Below are 17,074 nucleotides of genomic sequence, written 5' to 3'. Positions count from 1 at the left end.
AATTTTTGCTTTTTCTCTGACTTTGCCTTTGAAATGAGGAGCCTCTTAATTTTTGAATCTAGACCTCTACTGCTGACTATTCCTACTTTTAACCAGGATACTGCTGCAATATCAGCAGGGTGGATACTTGTGTGCAGTCAGTTTCTGCCATGACCTACCTTGATTATGCTGGATAAAGACTGTCCTCACTCATGTGGTTCAGCATGGTTGTAGGTTCCATGTCACAGCTTCTCCACTGGCGTTCTGGCAATTCCATGCTGTTCAGTCAGTTCCGTGCTGCTCTTGGTGGATAGCTCCCGTGACTGTGACCTTACACTCCAACCCAGTTGGAGCTCATCACAATCAGAGTTCCTGCAAAGGTTTATTGAAGCTGTGGGTGCCTCATCTCCGAAGGTGTTCAAGGCCAGGTTGCATGGAGCTTTGAGCAACCTGTTCTGTTGGAAGGTGTCCTTCCCCATGGCAGGGGGGCTGGAATGACGTGGTCTTTAATGCCCCTTCCAACCCAAACCATTCTATGATTCCATGTTCCATTCCGAGTTAGAATGTCCAAGGTTAGATAATAAGGAAAATAGTCTGTGAGTCAGTAAAACAGAAAAACATCAAAAGTAAGCAAGAAGAAGACAATATAAGATCAATGATTGTCATATAGTGGATTGGTGTCTACTGAAGGTGAGAAATCCGTGATTTAATAAGCTGTCTGAAGTGGATGCATTGGAATTAGTAAATTCTCTCTGCCCCCTTCCAAATGACAAGAGGTTCATACTCTAAAAACTATCATCACAAGTTGCACTAATGAGCTCTTTCTAATGATCTTGACAGACAAAAGTTTGAAAGTGCTTTGGAGGGAGCTCTGCTGCTTTTCAGTAAAGGTGATCCTTCCAGATCAGTGTTGAGGCATATGGACAGCACAGCAGAGAAAAACCTTCTGGAACAGCTACTGCTGCATCCCATTTGTGTGCCTAGACAGACATCTAACTTCTGGATATGTCAACCCTGCATGTTTCATACATGTTCTGTGTCTCCTTTTGAAGAAGATCAATAACAACAAAATTTCTAAGTTCTCTGGCAAAATGTTGTCTGAAGAAAAACAAAACCATATTGGGACTGAGCTCTGAGTAAGGGTATCCCAAGCAAATCTAGTTTGTGATCACTTCAGCACACACATTTGTAAATGATCTGTTGAATTTATTTAAAAAAAAAAAAAAAATGTGCAGAATTGGAAAAGAAATCTGTTCTTTTTAAGCATGAACAAAACACTTTTCTTCTGTCAAATTATCTCTTTCTTATGGACACAGAGAAGAAATTAAAATTAGCCCAGAGAAGAATTCTTCTTAGGGGCTTCATTTAATACATTAGGAATTGTTTCTTTTCTGGGAAGCTCTAACACACATCCCAGAAAGCATAGAGATTCAATTAAGGATCAAAGAGAAAAATATAATCCTGCACTTTGGGATATTTATTTTTGTTCAACAAGTCTCGGCTCCAGGAGTGAAGCCTGACAATACCTGGCATTTCATGTCCTGCTATTCAACAACAAGAGACAGTTTAAAATAGAGTTCATAATAATAAACAAATGGAAGATTGACATGAGAACAAAAGTAAATCACAACCATAGAGGAGATGTTTTAGGCACAATGTGATGGTCAGTCCCTAGCATTTAAGGCAAGGATGAAAATACAGTATAAATACTGCAGAAACTAGAAGCTGATAAAAAGCACCAAACCAATTTAATGGAATATCATCTCACAAAGTTAAAGCTTTCCAGACCGGAACTGGAAGATCTTTATGCAAATATGAAGTGAGCTGTAATTGCACTTAGAAATGAGTTGGTTTTTTTTAAAGACATCCCAGCTGTACCAGTGTACATTGTGCAGCTAACTGTGTACATTGTGCTCCTGTTCTCACTGTTACTGTTCCTGGCAAGAATTCCCAAGAATCTCATTGTGCTCAATCCTGTATGCTTATAGAGTCAGAGGTTCAGTCTTGGAGGACAGACATACATCAGTTTAAGTATATCACTATACCAGAGACTCCTTCATTACTCATTTTGGAGATGGGGGTGGGTTCTGGGGCAGTTATGGACACATCTCCTGGATCTGCTCAGCACCAGGTCAGGAGCTACTCTGTGGATTATGTATTCATCTCCAAATTAGGCATCTCAGAGGCACCCTGCTTCCTGATTTGCATCTCCAGAGAAAAATGACACCTAGAAGGGGATTTGCAGAAGCCTTTCATTTAGACACAAAGCTGTTCGTGCCAGCAAAGAACTAAATACCAGGAGAAAAATTAGGGGAAAAGCTGAAGTTGAGTTAATATTTTGTGTCTAGTTGAGGGCCAGAGATGGGTCCTTTCTTTTATTAGGGATTTCCACCAACCCTTCTCCTAGATAGCGACTCAACCACTTAGAGTGAAAACTTTCTCCTCTTCTGTTCTAATGTGTTTTACACCTCCTTTGTGCATACCCAGTCTTTCCTGCAAGTGCAGAGTTGCAGAGTTACCCCTTCTGCACGTGTATTGAAGATGTGTACTCAGTCCTCCTTCTGCAGAGCTGGCAAGAATCGGCATTCAGGCCAATGCAGGTGTCCTGGTTAGGGTCACTCTCTAACGCAGGATATGCATTGCCCAGTGTAGGCATTCCAGGATTCTCAGGTCTTTGTGTTCGGGAGGTGAAAATTCAGATGTCCAAGTCACATTTCCAAGCCATTGCTGAAGGTCAGTGTTCTTCCTGATGAGGGATGATAGCAAAGCTGATGGAATCATTTTCAGTCTCTAGAGAGCATCCCTTAATCTTGATTTCCTCATCCATGGAAAGAAAATAAATAGCTGTTACCTTTCAGTTATATTCAGTTTACTGAGCTGTGTAAAACTTGTTGAGACCCTTGAGTGGAGCAGAGAGTCATCTCAGTACCAAAAGTTTAATTGCACTCATAAAAGCACAGGTTTTACATTTATAGACATAAATAATCAATATTATTTCTACATTAGTAATATTTACATATTTGGTGTATGCTTTAAATACAGATAAACATATGATTTGTTTAAAGGCATTAAATCATGCAGACATTGCTTTCAGAACATGATCTCTGAAGGTAAAAACACATTCCTCAGTTAATGACATGGACAGAACTTGCACGATCATTCCCCATTCGCTACTGAACCGGGATGGTTTTCAGAGGACTTCATGCTACAGATCTGCTACTGGCAACGACAGAAAATCCAGACCTCTCCTTTGAGGTTTTTACTTGCTCCCTAGTTTGATCCTTTCCTTATAACATTTGTAAAAAGAATGGTTTTAAAAGCTAATGTGTGCTTTATGTCTTCTTCAGTAACAGCACAGGAGTTCATGTCACTACAGAGTTATCAGATCACAGGAATGAGAGTTTCATAACACTGCAAAATGTGTTTCATTATGAAGAATGTCTTTAGCGCTTCACTGCTATCTAAATCATGCTGATCACGCACCTTCTGGTTTTTTCATCTATATCTTTATATTTGTTGCTTTTCCCAGATATTCGCCATAAATTACCTTCTAAAGCAGGTTGTGAAAACAAGGCTTAGCTCCTCACCAAACTCAGCCTTTTAGCTCCATGCAGTGCCTCTCTCCTGTGCTTTTCTGGGAAAAAAAGTCTGTCTGAGGCTGGAAATGACCTCAAATGAGCCAACTTGAAATGAGAAAATCCCAGTTAAAGCAGATTTTAATTATTAAATTTTCTATTAGTATATTGAAGGCCATTGGAACTGACCCAGTTTTCAGGAAGCTCTGAGCAGTTTCACCTGATCTTATATTTTAGCACTAAATCCATTTATTAAAGGATTTAGCAGACAGGTCAGAAGCAGCTAAATCTCTGATTCTGCATCACATGAATGCTAAAGAAAAATCTTCATGTGCATTGCTCTTCTCTAAGCTGGAAAGCTTTAAACTGTTGTCAAACCAGTTTGAGGATTTGTGGGGGGATAGGGGTAAAAATGTAAAAGTGGATTTGCTAGAAATGAAGCACAAATTAACATCATTATCCCTTTCCCAACTCCAGTCTTTAATGTAATGTGAAAATAATATGAAATTCTGAATTATGCCATTTCCTGTGTTGGAGGCTCCTGTGTCTGTTCCATCAATTAGAAAAGGCTGAACAAAGCGCTGCACTGGTGGGTTAGTGTTTGATAGGTTTATTTTCCCACTTTTCTTCTGAAATATCAAAGGCAACATAGCAGACTTTTTGTTCTTAAGGGGATAGATTTTTGTCAGTTTTTTACAGGATATGCAACAAAAAAGAAAAAAGAGAAAGAAGCAGGTACAAGTTTTTTATTTGTATGAGTAATTGCTTTAGTTTTCTAACTTCTGAAGTGCTGTTAATGGACTGTGACCTTATTATACCTGGCAAGTGCAAATGCAGAACAAAAAGGATAATCTTGGCCTCAGATAGTTGAGATTCTTAGACTTCAAGTGAACAGCAACAGAGAGAAACATGCTGATGGAGACAGAATAAAATTACATTACCGTTTTCGTCAACACACTGTGGAGAAGTTAAGGCATGTTAGCAGCCACTGTCAAGATTTTGGGTAGAATTCAAGATGGATTAGGATTTTAAGAGACCCTTGAGGAATTCTGAGGCAGTTTTAACAGACCAGAGGGAAATCTCTCCCCCAATGATGAGGAGATAATGAGGAAAAAAAAAGAAAAACCATTTGTCTAAAAACTAGCCAGCAGGCAGTTGAGTCTGGGCTCATAGAATCACAAAATGGTTTGAGTTGGAAGAGACTTTAAAGGTCATCTATTTCCAACCACTCTGCCGTGGGCAGGAACACCTTCCACTAGACCAGGTTCCTCTGAGCCCCACTAATGGGGGGTGAGCAGTGATGAAACAGAGCAGGTCCTGGAACTGAAGATGAGTAATTTCTTTTTTGATAATTTGCATGAAAAACAAGCAGAATCCTGTTGTAATGGCATTACCCTTTTCTAAGAATGATGTTTATGATAACCTAAGACCTTTGGATGAACCACCCAAAGCTCAACAATGCCTTGAGCACTGTCTGCTCCAGAAATTCTCCATGAAAGAGGTTTCAAGTGAATCATTCTCTGGAACTATCTCTCTTTCCTTCTTGACCCACAGAGGACAATTAGGCTCAATTCAATTCTTCTAGTAAGACTGATATGTCATGAGGTGAGATTCAGGCAATGCAAGACATCACTCCAAGACACTAACATGACAAAACTCCAGATGGGAATGTTGATATGAACTTGATTCCTTAGAAAAAAGTCTGCATCCATGAATCAGTTAACATCTATCACTGCCCTCTGGTAAGTACAAGCATCAGGGAGCAAAATACAGGGTATTACTCAAAGTCCAGGTGTTTCTCACAGAGGTGCTTTTTGAGGACATTAAGCCTCATATTTGCTCTTAGAATTGCGCACCAGATTTACTCAGAGGATCCCCTCTCTTCAAGGAACTACAAACAGCTTTGAGAGCTTCACTATGAGATGAGGAAAAACACAGTGCACCTCTAGGAAAGGATAAGGAGTGGCTAAGCTGTTCATACAAACACTGGATGAGATTAGAGATGAAAGGAAATATTTAGTCACCTTTTGGGAACAGCTGGTGTGAAAATATTTAACAGGCAGGTCTTTTATGCACAAGCACAGCATTCTAACTAAGCTTAAATAAGCAGGAGCAATATAGTGCAGCTGGCCAGTCTGTGAATACTGTAATAGGAGAATTAAAAGCTTTCCTTCTCATTTGCTCATGCAGCTCAGATGGTAGCTAATCATGTCCTCTAATTTCAACAAGAGAATTGGGAAACGTACCAAAAAAATGCAGCTTGTAATAAGAACAGAGGTGACAAATTCTGTCCCTGGGACTGAATGTCAAAGAAAATGATTCACCTGCCCTTTTCTGTAAAACAGCCTTAGCTGTCTTATTCTGTCCAAAAAGACATGTATTTAAGTGGAAGCTTAATCTGAAATCCATTTTGATGATTTCTTTGAGTGCCACCAGAAAAGTAAAAGCTACCCTGACTATTTAATCACCCATTAGAAACCTGTGAACATGTGAAAGGGCTGTGTTATAAAGGACCATGGCATGTAGCAGGTTGTGTGTTTTAAGGCTATTTAAATTGTAGGGTACCCATCTATCTTTAAACTGACAGCTAAATGGAAGATTTTGGTTTGAGAGTTCCTGGCTCCTGGTTCCCTGTCAGAAATAATTAAACTACATTTTAGGGAGGCTGTCGTAAATAGTTTGCTTCACAAGTGCTTTTCAGAGCTGGGAGTCCATGTTACAGCTCTTGGGCCTGGGAATCCAAACCACCTTATATATCCATTGTATATGAGTTCTACATTCATAACCTGGAACCTGTACGCTTTCATGTGCATGGGTGGTGGTTTGGCTGGGGTCTCAGCTGGCTGGGAGATGAAACCCAAAATGTTCCCAGCATTCCCATTCTGGGTTAGCCTAAGATCCGTTTGTTTTATATCATGCAGTGCATATCCCTGGCCCATGTGTGCAAGACTGTTCCTTGACAGCATGTTGTCTGAGAAATATTTCAGTCAAGATGTAAATGTCCCAGGGGGGTTTCCATCCTTTTTCATAGGAATGACTACACAGAGACTCTGCTTTTCAGAACGTGATTTTTTTTCTCTCTTCACCATTTTCGAATGCATTCCATTATCCTAGTCTGACACCTTTAAATAACTCCAGGAAGGCTTCTGACTGTCACTATTCCTATTATCTCTGGGTTTTTTTCCTCCACCACCGTTCTGGACATTTCCATCTTACCTATAAGACCGAAGACTGCGTATTGAGACATCAAGGAGGTCATGTGCCTATCTCAGAGTTCACATTTACCTGTGGATCCATCACTGTCCTTCTTTATGTCCTTAGTTACTTTGTCTGAAAGGTGCTGCACCTGAGTCAGGGGAACCCTGGGTATCCATACAGGCTTGGGGATGAGGGATTGAGAGCAGCCCTGAGGAGAAGGACTTGGGGGTGGACAAAAAGCTGGACATGACCTGGCAATGTGTGCTCACAGCCCAGGAAAGTCAGTAGTGCCCTGGGCTGCATCCAAAGCAGTGTGGCCAGCAGGGTGAGGGAGGCGACTCTGCCCCTCCACTCTGGCCTGGAATGCTGCATCCAGCTTTGGGACCCAGTTGTGGGGATCCCCGACACAGGAAGGATGTGGACCTGTTTGAACAAGTCTACAGGAGGCCACAAAGGTAATCAGAGCACTGAGGTACCTCTGCTGTGGGGACAGACTGAGAGAGTTGGGGTTGTTTAGCCTGGGGGACAGAAGGCTCTGGGGAGACTTTATTGTGGTCTTTTTACTACTTAAAAGAGGCTTATAAGAAAGATGGGGACAGACATTTCCATAGAGCCTGATTAGAGTGGAATAGTAGTGGAATACTTCCGTAGAGTGATAAGACGAGGAGTAATTGTTTTGAACTAAAAGAGGGCAGATTTAGACTAGATATAAGGAAGAACTTTTTTACAAAGAGGGAGAACAGGACATAATGAAGGTGTGAAGTGACCAAGCTGGCATCCTCTGGATTGCTTGGTAAACTGGGAGCAAGAAAAATTACATCTTATTTGATATTCTGAGATGAAGGTTCAATGCTTATGAATAAGGAATGTAATCCAATAACTGGAGAAGGGATTGCAGTCTAACACTAGAGTAGCCCTATGGTAAAAGCGTGCTGGAAAACACCAGAGGCTACAACAATAATTTTTGGAGTTTGGATTTAAACACCAGTGCTCTCAGACTTTGCACTTTCTCAAGGTGTTTCTTCTCAGCTTGCTGAAATTTTAGCACCATAAATCTAGCTTTTGATTTTTTATCTGCTGTTTCCTTTATCCTCCCCCAGACTGTTCATCAGGTCAGCCAAGGAGAGCCAAATTTACTTACTTTATTTTTTTTTTTTTAGTGCAGCTTTACTGCTATATTAACCAACTTGCAGGTCCTGTGTGTTCATCACCACCCTGACCAGCCCACGCTCCATTGCGGTACTGTCTCGCAGTTGGGGAAAAAAGTAGAAAACACACGTCTGGGCTCCAGCCCTTCAGCAAGTCAGTAACTGCCCATCCCTTCTGCTCCTGTGGGATACTGTAGTATGATACTACCTCCCTCGCAGCTAGGAGCTGTGAAAATCTGTGTTTCAATGCCAGATGCAAAATAAAATCTTATCACAGCAACTCGAGCCCTTCCTCAGCCATGCCTTTATTGTTTGATAGTGTAATTTCTACTTGCTTCCAGTAAATCTTACATTAGATTCTGTTATATCTCAACAGCAAGTGGTGTGTGCACGTGCTCTGTTTAAGTACCCAAGATACACAAATACTTTTGCAAGTTTGATTCTAAATGATACAGACAAGTTCCTGAGTGTCTAAGCCCATTTGAACTCCGAAGTTCTTTCACTAGGAGACTTAAGCATATAGGACTAAATGTTTGAGGGGGTTTGGAGACATCCACTATGCTGCAGTAAAAGGAGTTTTACTGTAAACTGTTCCACCACCCTGAGCTTTTTGGAAAGCAGGAATTAGAGACTGTTCTTGTGTCACATTTGAAAAATCAGGTGTTTTTTAGACATGCAAGGCATTACTGTTGTTACTATCATAACTAAATTGTCCAAAGAACTCCCTGATCCTTGGAGACCAGAGTCCATTTCATCATAAGGGGCTGAAGACCTTGCAGCTCTGCTGTGTGCACAGCTTTCCTCCTGGAGCTGAAGTGGATGTTCCAGCCTTATATCAGGAGCATATCAAAAGTTCTTGAACAGCCCAAGTGTCCTGTAAATGGGGTATTAATTAGGAAAAGACTAAAAGCAACTTAACAACAGCTGAATTTCAGTCAGGTGTGATGTTAACGCAGGCTGAGTAGTTTTGAATATTTTATATGCAGCCAGTGACACAGAGAAAAAATGTGCAGTGCAGAGTACCCTGGTACCCCTCTCTGTGCTTCCAGCCCAGCCCTGCTCAGCATTTCTTCTGCTCACATCTCCGTGTCCCCAAAAGGAACTGTGTCCTCACCCTGTAAAATCTGTAAAATGGCTCAGTGAAGCAGAAGGCTTGAGGTCAAAACATTTGGGAATTTAGAAGCACCAGGAAGAAGTCAGAGAGAAGACCTCATAGGCTGAAATATTGTGAATTGCCTCTCCTTCAATTGAGTAGGGGAGAGTGTAGTCAGGGATTATGAGAGCTGAAGAGGAGCAGCCAGGTAATGAGTCTGGAGATGAAGAAATAGATTCATTTAATTTCATCTGCAGTGCAGCTCTGCATCAGTATTTGGGCTTTGTTTTTTCCTTGAAATCAATCCTGTATAGTAATGGTGTTAACAGGCACTTTAACACCTGACTCGTGGGTATCTCTTCTCCACCAAGTCTCTGTTTTTCCAGACAAATACAGTGTAGATAAAAACACAAGGTCTCCCAAACTCATGCCACGGCTATGCCAGGTTTTAGACATAAGTCTGGTGCTAGGCAAAAATACTATGCCTATGTCCTCAGGCCTACTGGGGCTCAGGGAGGGTGGGAAGGCAAGCATCCCTGAAAAGGCAAGGTCCTTTAACTCTTATCTTTTTGGAGGTGAGTACCAAAATGTCCAGCTGTGACTGTGCTTCCATTAACTCTGATAAGACTTGGGAACAAGCACTATCCTATCAGCTCCAGTGCATGTGGCTCACAGAAGGTATGGTTGTACCTCTGAATGCCTGAGAGGCTTTTTTAATGAGGTGGTAGGAGAACAGGGACGTAGAAGATGTGCACATTTGGTAGAATAGAAATATCCTTTCTTAATTTTAAAGAGAGGAGAAGGATTTTGATGAATCCCATCCCCAGAACCGTGGTTTAAGAAATCATAAACAGTCTTTGCCAGCACTTAACTTTAGCATCAGTAGTTTATCAGCACATTGTTTCCACAGTTAAACAGATTTTAATTAAATGTGACTTTTGTTCTGCTTATTGGAAGAGCCTTCCCCTTTGGATTTGAGCATCACAAAGGCTTGAGGAGTGCAAGAGAATTAGAAAGCAAATAGGAGGATCAATCACATCAGACTCTTGCAATCCATGTCCATCTCTTTTTTTGTAATATACTTATTAGATTCTTATTGTCAGGAAGGATTAGTGTTATGATCTCTAGGAATTCCTTTCATTGCCCCGTAAGGCGAGGTAGTGAAGTGTGTCTGCTTTTCTTAACAATAACACTCTGGATTTTCTCCCTCTCCCTTCTCTCCACCCATATCCCCTCCTCTCTGTTGTCTCCTCTCCCACAGAGATTTGTGCAGCGGACTGCGGAGGACATGGCATTTGCGTCGGAGGCACCTGCCGCTGCGAGGAGGGCTGGATGGGCACAGCCTGTGATCAGCGAGCGTGTCACCCACGCTGCAATGAGCACGGCACCTGCCGGGATGGCAAGTGTGAATGCAGCCCGGGCTGGAACGGAGAGCACTGCACTATTGGTAGGGAGAAAGAAAACCCGACTCCTTTTAAGAGAATAATTGATGATCAGGGAGGAGAAAAGGCGCATGCTTAATTGAATATGTGTGACTTAGTGTAGCATGAGCACCTTTGTTCTTGGATTTCAAACTCTGACATCATACATTTTCATGTGGGAACAAGACAAAATGTCCTTTCATTTGTTGGTGACATGGCTATATATATTTTTTATTATCAGACATGAAGTACACCTATGTGGTGTTTGACAAGCCTTTAAATGTCAGCTAGAAGCTTTTTTAAAAAACATCCCACTTCGCCTCTCTTGAGAGGTCTTTCTGTGGCCTCCAAGACTCCTCTGCACTGTAGTGACAGCATTTTTAGAAACATACATCTGATTTTAAGTTTTCTTTCCTCATATTTGCCACATTATTTGCACTGTCACTTTGCTTGCCAGTATAAAAGAGGAAACTGCAGTCAGATGATTTCTGGCTGGTATTTAACTCTGTCTTGCATATGCCTAGTCTGTTCTGCTACCTTTCTAACCATTTCACTTCCCTCTCACTTTGGTTCTGTATTCCTCGTGCACCTGGCACTACTCATGAGCTCTCTCTGTCATGTCGCTTATTATTGTTATTATTAATAAGAAGCCAGCAATATGCCTAAATCATGCAAAGAGGTTCAGTTCTCACATTAAGCAATTTGCAGCATCCTTAATGAACTGCCTTGGCTTCACCTTTCTCCATCTCACTTAAGTACTTAATGCATTTTCCCTTCTTCCTTTTTTTCTGACTGTTATGCATTCAGCCTCTTCAGTTCCCCTTTCATAGTCATGCTATAAAATCATAAAACTCCCGAGATACTTTTATTGTACATTAATGGAAAACTAAATTAGTGAATCCAGTTCTGTTCTCAATAATGCCTGTGTGGACCCAAAAAAAATCAGTTGACTTTAAAAGAATTGCTCCAGAGTAAAAATTCTCCTCCAGTCATTTTATTTTAATCATCTTCTTTCAAAGACAAGAAAATTTACCTCTATGTTGCTTTCATTATGTCATGATAACTAAAAATCACACTACATCAAGACTAACCACTAGCAATACGTGGGCAAATATCAGCATAGTTATTGTGTGGATTAGCAGCTTAGTTACATGAGACATCACTTCCTTTGCTTGAACACCAGGTGCATTTGCACACACAAAGACAGGAAATGAAGCCTGATCTCAGTATTTTAATTTCAGCATTAGGATAATGGTACAAACCATATCTGTGGCTCAGTTTTACTTATCATTTATTTATGCTAATGTCACCCTATCACTTTATGGTCTCCACATGCATCTCCCTAGTGAAAAATATCTAGCTTTTAAAACTTCTTCTGTCTCATTAGACATTACATTCTGCTTTCTTGTCGATGTCCCTAGCAGCTTTCATTTCTCTTCCAGAGAAAGGGATTGAATAAACCACCTTTCTTAAATGACTTTAAATGAAAAGAGTGTTAATTGAAGTCCTCTGTTTCTATAATACTATTTTATAGCCTTTTATTTAAGCAATTTGATTTGGAAAGCAACACAGATTCATGAAAGAGTTTAAAAAAAAAAAAAAGTTCAGCAAAAGGCCCCAAATCCAGGGGACAATTTTATATGGAACTTATATATCTAGGAAAAAAAAAAGCCCGAATTCATACCCTTAGTGCCATTTTATTAGTTCTGCTGTAAAACCAAAATGCCATTAGTTCAGTATATGATAATTCTCTGCACAGCTGATATGCCCAGACTGTTTTAGAACAACAAGCTTTTATCTTTTTTTTTATTTGTAGTATTTCTCACTCTAAGTATAAATGTTTTCATGGGGCAGGCCAGCACTGCAATGCAGTCAGCATTGAGATTTTACTGGTGCACACTCTCATTTCGTGTGCTGCTACCTTCCTGTTGCAGCACTGCCTTGGTTTAGGAATCATTCTTTGATACTCAGAGTTCTGGAGCAATTCTGTTTCTTTTCACTTTCCCCCCTCCTCATCTTCTTGCATGGTGATTTAGCAACAAATTTGTACATAGTCTCCTGCCTCTGAAGCTGTAAACACTATGTCCTACAGAATATTTCATTGATGAATGTATAGAATGTAAAGGAGGTTTGGCAAAGTTGTAAATATCCGAGAAAACTGGATAGCTTTAGCAGGAGTAATAAGCTAGTTATGTTGGCACAAATGAAAGGACATTGACTTGGAATTACGTTAAGTATGTGGAAAGCATTCCCCTTGTCCTTGTGTAATTTCCCTGCATGGCAAATTGTTCTGTTGATAGTAATTTCATATATGTCTATGTCATGGTCTGGTTTGCTTTAGCACTGACAAGCATAAAACCCCATTGCTGAAGTGATGCTTTACCAGTATTGCCATGTGTGCAGGCAACATGGTAGAAATGGATGATACCAGTAAGGGACACTTCTTCCATTTCCTGTCAAGTGTGTATGAGAGTAAGACATCCTTTGTTTTGTACGTCATAGGAGGCTCGTTCTCATGGTGTTCAAGGAACTCTGATCCCAGTGGATTAATTTTGTTTGCTCCTACAAAGAGTTGTGTCACTGAATGCACTATCTTGATTGCTCACATTCAGAGATTTTATTAGAGTAACCCCAGTTAATTCCCAACTAGGAAATTGATGCAGAAGCTTGCATTCATCATCCCAATTCAGCAAACTTAGTGCAGGAGAGTAGAGCAGAAAGTTGATTAACTGCAGAAGGGTTCGGTCGATTTCTGAAAGGAAGAAAACACACCATGACAACAGTGTCAGTGCCAGACTCCTGTGATGGGTTCTCCAGCATGTTCCAAATTCATCCCTAGTTAGAAACATTGCAGAAATTCAAGTTTCTTCTGTTCTGGACCAAACTACATCCAGGGAGCATGGTGGGTTTTAGGAGCATTGAGTTTAAAAGATGAAATAAACCCTCTTACTGTGGGCTCTGAAAAGCCAAATTACATTTCAGCTCAGCTCTGTAGTTGGCTGCTCTAAGGGTTTGCCTCACAGGATGCAGCACAGAAAATTTCCTGGGTTTAATAAAGAGTCATAGAATCACAGAATTGTTTGAACCTTAAAGATCATATAGTTCCAACCCACTGACATGGATAGGGAACCTTTCACTAGACCGGATTACTCCAAGCTCCATTCAATGTTGTCTTGAACACTTCCGGGGATGGGGCATCCACAGTTTCTCTGGGCAACCTGTGCCAGTGCCTCACCACCCTTACAGTAAAAAATTTCTTCCTAATACCCAATCTGAACCTGTCCTTCAGCCTAAGGCCATTCTCCCTTGTCCTATGATTGCAAGCCCTCACGAAAACTCCCTCTCCAGCCTTCTTGTAACCCCCATTTAGAACTCCAGAAATTTCCCAGAGCAGTAACAGCCTGGCCCCAAATTTGTTAGAGCTGATGATATGGCCTGGCTGGTGCCCAAGGTGCTGTGCATCCCAACTCAGAGAGGCAAAGGGAGAGTTCACTCTGCCTACTTGGCCATTGCACTGAGGTAGTCTCCAATATGTGAAGGTCTCTGTATGACATTTTACTACCAACAGCTCTTAGTGCTATGATTCATACAAGGTTATTTAGAAAAATAATGGCAGAGAGGGCTTCCCTGCATGGTGGAATTGGGATATTCACTATCCTTGAACAGCCTGGACACAAGACCAAAGCCATCTCTGGAAGTTCAGTTACTGCAGCTGAATACTCCACAGTATCTGGAGCACTGAGGGACCAGCAGTTAGCTCTCCAAACACTCCCCAGCCTACCTAGCAGGATTTCAAAGCACCTCAGTGCCTAATCCCCACTGATCTCCGCAAAAGCTACATGTTTAGCTCCTTTAGGAAGTCTGGTCCTGGCACGCACGGGTGATGTATGCAATAACAATGCCCAGACAGACAGGCAGACAGCCTGTCCCACACCAGCTTCTGCTTACGGCGCCATCAGCCTGGGTTTTGTTTTACATAGCAAAACTCTGATTTTTGAGAAATCTGCCCCTTTAAGTTTGCCTTTCATCAATCTTCTTGCATAAATAATCACACGTGTTCTGAATAGCTGAGGTTGTAACCAGTGCCTCTCCGTTTCTGTGGGAGCAGCTGGAATCCAGACAAGGCACTTTACAGGTGGATCCTGGTCTCTTTTCCCCAGTTTTCTGATGCTTCCCTTGTGCCCTTTGAACTCAGTCCATGCATGGCCCAAGACAAAAATAAGCCTCCCAGTGTCTGGGGAAGGTTGTTGCTATCTTGTAGATGTGGTGCTTAGGGACAGGGTTTAGTGGTAGACCTGGAATTACTGAGTTAGTGGTTGCACTCAATGATCTTAGGGGTCTTTTCCAATTTTAATGATTCTGTGATTCTACCCTCTGCCTAATACTCAGTGCTGAAGCGTATCCACAGCAGAAGCTGAGCTGTGTGTGACCCTCTGGCACTCACCCTGCCTGGTTGAGATGGGTACCTTTGGGCAGGAGAAGACCATGGTTATAGCACACTTGCTGCTTTTTTTCTGACATTATCTTGAATCAACCTGAAGGTAATCTGGCCTTAAATAGTTTGGCAGCATATTTGCCAGTAAATATTAAGCACAGATGAACTTAAAAGACAGTGTTTTCCCTGACCCTGTAGCATAAACTTCTTACGCCATCCCTGGTTCAGCAATGGATGTTTACTTTCTCCTCTCCTTCACATTTGTGTGATCTCAGTTTAAGTCCAGTGATTTCACTGAGGCTCTGTCCACTTCACCTCATAAGAAAGATAAAGGGGAAAAGAGTATTTGTAAAATGAAGAAGGAGAGCATGGTGGGAAACAAGTCCTTCTCAAGGACCTGCCTGCAGCATCTCTCACTTCTCTCTTCCTTCCCTCCCCCTCTGTGAGCCAAGAGAACTACTCGTTATCATTCCCATTGTGTTGCAGACAAAGCAAACTAAGTTAGCTCAGGCTGGTGAAACGAGCAGGCTTTCACGCTGAAAAGTGGTCACATGAACTCGTCCCACAGCAGCTATAAAGTGGCTTCCAGGAGTAGGGTGGTGATGTGGAGCTGAGTGTGGTGGTGCCTTTAGGTGCAGAGGACACCTTCTGAACTCCTACATAATTTTTCAGCACATCCCACATGCCCACAGGGTTTCTAAAGGAGTGTCTGTAGGGAATAAGATGATATTTTAATGCCAGAGGTATAGCCTATATGGGTTTACAAAAGAAAGATTCCTGCCACTCCCATAGGAAGCCCCGTTATTTTTCAAATTACAGGAAAATGTTGATACATAACTGACGCATGGTTGGCATTGGCAGCTGCCTCCACTGTCATCAGCTGCATAGTGACTGCCTGAGTTAACAGGTTGGGCTGCTGTGGATGTCAAAATCCAAGAGATACATTCTTAGGCTTCAGCCACCATCCAAGCAGATGGTGATGCTGTGCTTCCTGCATCGCTCCCACCAGATCAGCATGATTAATTCACCTCTTTGCCAAGCCTCATAACTGCCCCACACTACGTGAGCTCTCCAGCTCTCTCCACTTACTGACAATAGTTCCTAGACAGATCCATTACATTCACAGGATGGAAAAATAATTCCTTCAAGGGCCATGACCTCCCAGGTGGGCAGTATGCCTGAACGGACCTGAAACAAAAGCTTCTTCAAAAAGTACCCGGACACAACTGAGACGCAGATTGCAGGGAGCAGGCAAGAGAAATAATGTTTAAGTAGGTATTGAAATAGAGAAATGCAAGACTCAGAGCCTGTTTTTCATTAATGAAGACAAGCTGGTGTTAGGGCAGAGAGTGCCGCCTGCTGGCATGCGCCAGGGCTCTCCGAGGCAGGACATGTCTTTGCCACCAGGTTTCTGCTTGACACCAGAAAATCAATAAGAAGGTGGTCTTCCAAATTAGTGTTCCATGTGAATTGGGTACCTGACTGCTTCCATGACATCTATAACTTTCTTTTTTGCTTTTTCTTTTGCCCACCTTGAAATTAATATATTAGTACTTGCCTATCTGATAGAGTTGCCTTGAGGTTAATTTAATATTTGTAAAGTAATTTGATCTGGGGCTAGAAAATGCTGTATAAATGCAGTGTATTGCCATTAGAAGGATCCAGGGAAAAGCCTCTACCAGTCTGGTAAGGTCACAGAACTGTGCCTCTTTATGTGGAAAAATACAAGACTATCAGGTAAGGTGGAGGACTTCCAAATGGCTCTCCTTTCCTGATGAAATGCAAAGCAGTCAGTAAAGTGGAGGGAGACTTTCAAATGAGCAGAGCATTGCAATATCCTGATATATATATATATATATACATATACATATGTACCCATATATATATATACACACACACAAATATATATTTAGAACTGTCCTGGTTTTCTTCCTGATCTTAATGAGCAAAGATGACTGGATGCCTTAACACAGCCCTCTCGAGCCATTTGACTGAGGAGCACTGTGCTCCACCCTTCTTCTTTTTTCTCTCCTCATAATCAAGGTTTTTCTTTTCATATCACAGCAAACTCTCCTTTGCCTTTCTAGCACCTGCACAGTCTCGTAGTAAGCCGCAATGCACTTATTCAATCCTACCTTAAATGTCCTGTCTTTTATCTCCCAAGCTCACTATCTGGATAAGGTAGTGAAAGGTATGCTCTTCCTTCCTATTTTTCCTATTGTCTT

General features: G+C 41.6%; 1 protein-coding gene across 3 annotated transcripts in view; it reads left to right on the top strand.

Annotated features, from left to right (window-relative positions):
* Window positions 1–17,074, top strand: part of TENM4 (teneurin transmembrane protein 4) — a gene marked incomplete at both ends in the record, with an annotated part of 341,202 nt that overhangs the window by 208,378 nt on the left and 115,750 nt on the right. For 2 of the 3 annotated variants that reach the window (XM_082278669.1, XM_082278667.1), the window contains 2 exons: window positions 10,255–10,440; window positions 17,014–17,040. In XM_082278669.1, the coding sequence (XP_082134795.1) occupies window positions 10,255–10,440; window positions 17,014–17,040 (213 nt within the window). The remainder of the gene's footprint in view (window positions 1–10,254; window positions 10,441–17,013; window positions 17,041–17,074) is intronic. The other variant, XM_082278668.1, reaches the window with a different exon arrangement.

The sequence above is a fragment of the Coloeus monedula genome (assembly GCF_965178545.1).
Source record: "Coloeus monedula genome assembly, chromosome: 3".
In the NCBI taxonomy this organism is placed as follows: Eukaryota; Metazoa; Chordata; class Aves; order Passeriformes; family Corvidae; genus Coloeus; species Coloeus monedula.
Note: the sequence above shows the minus strand (reverse complement) of the source record. Positions and strands in the feature narration are given on the sequence as shown.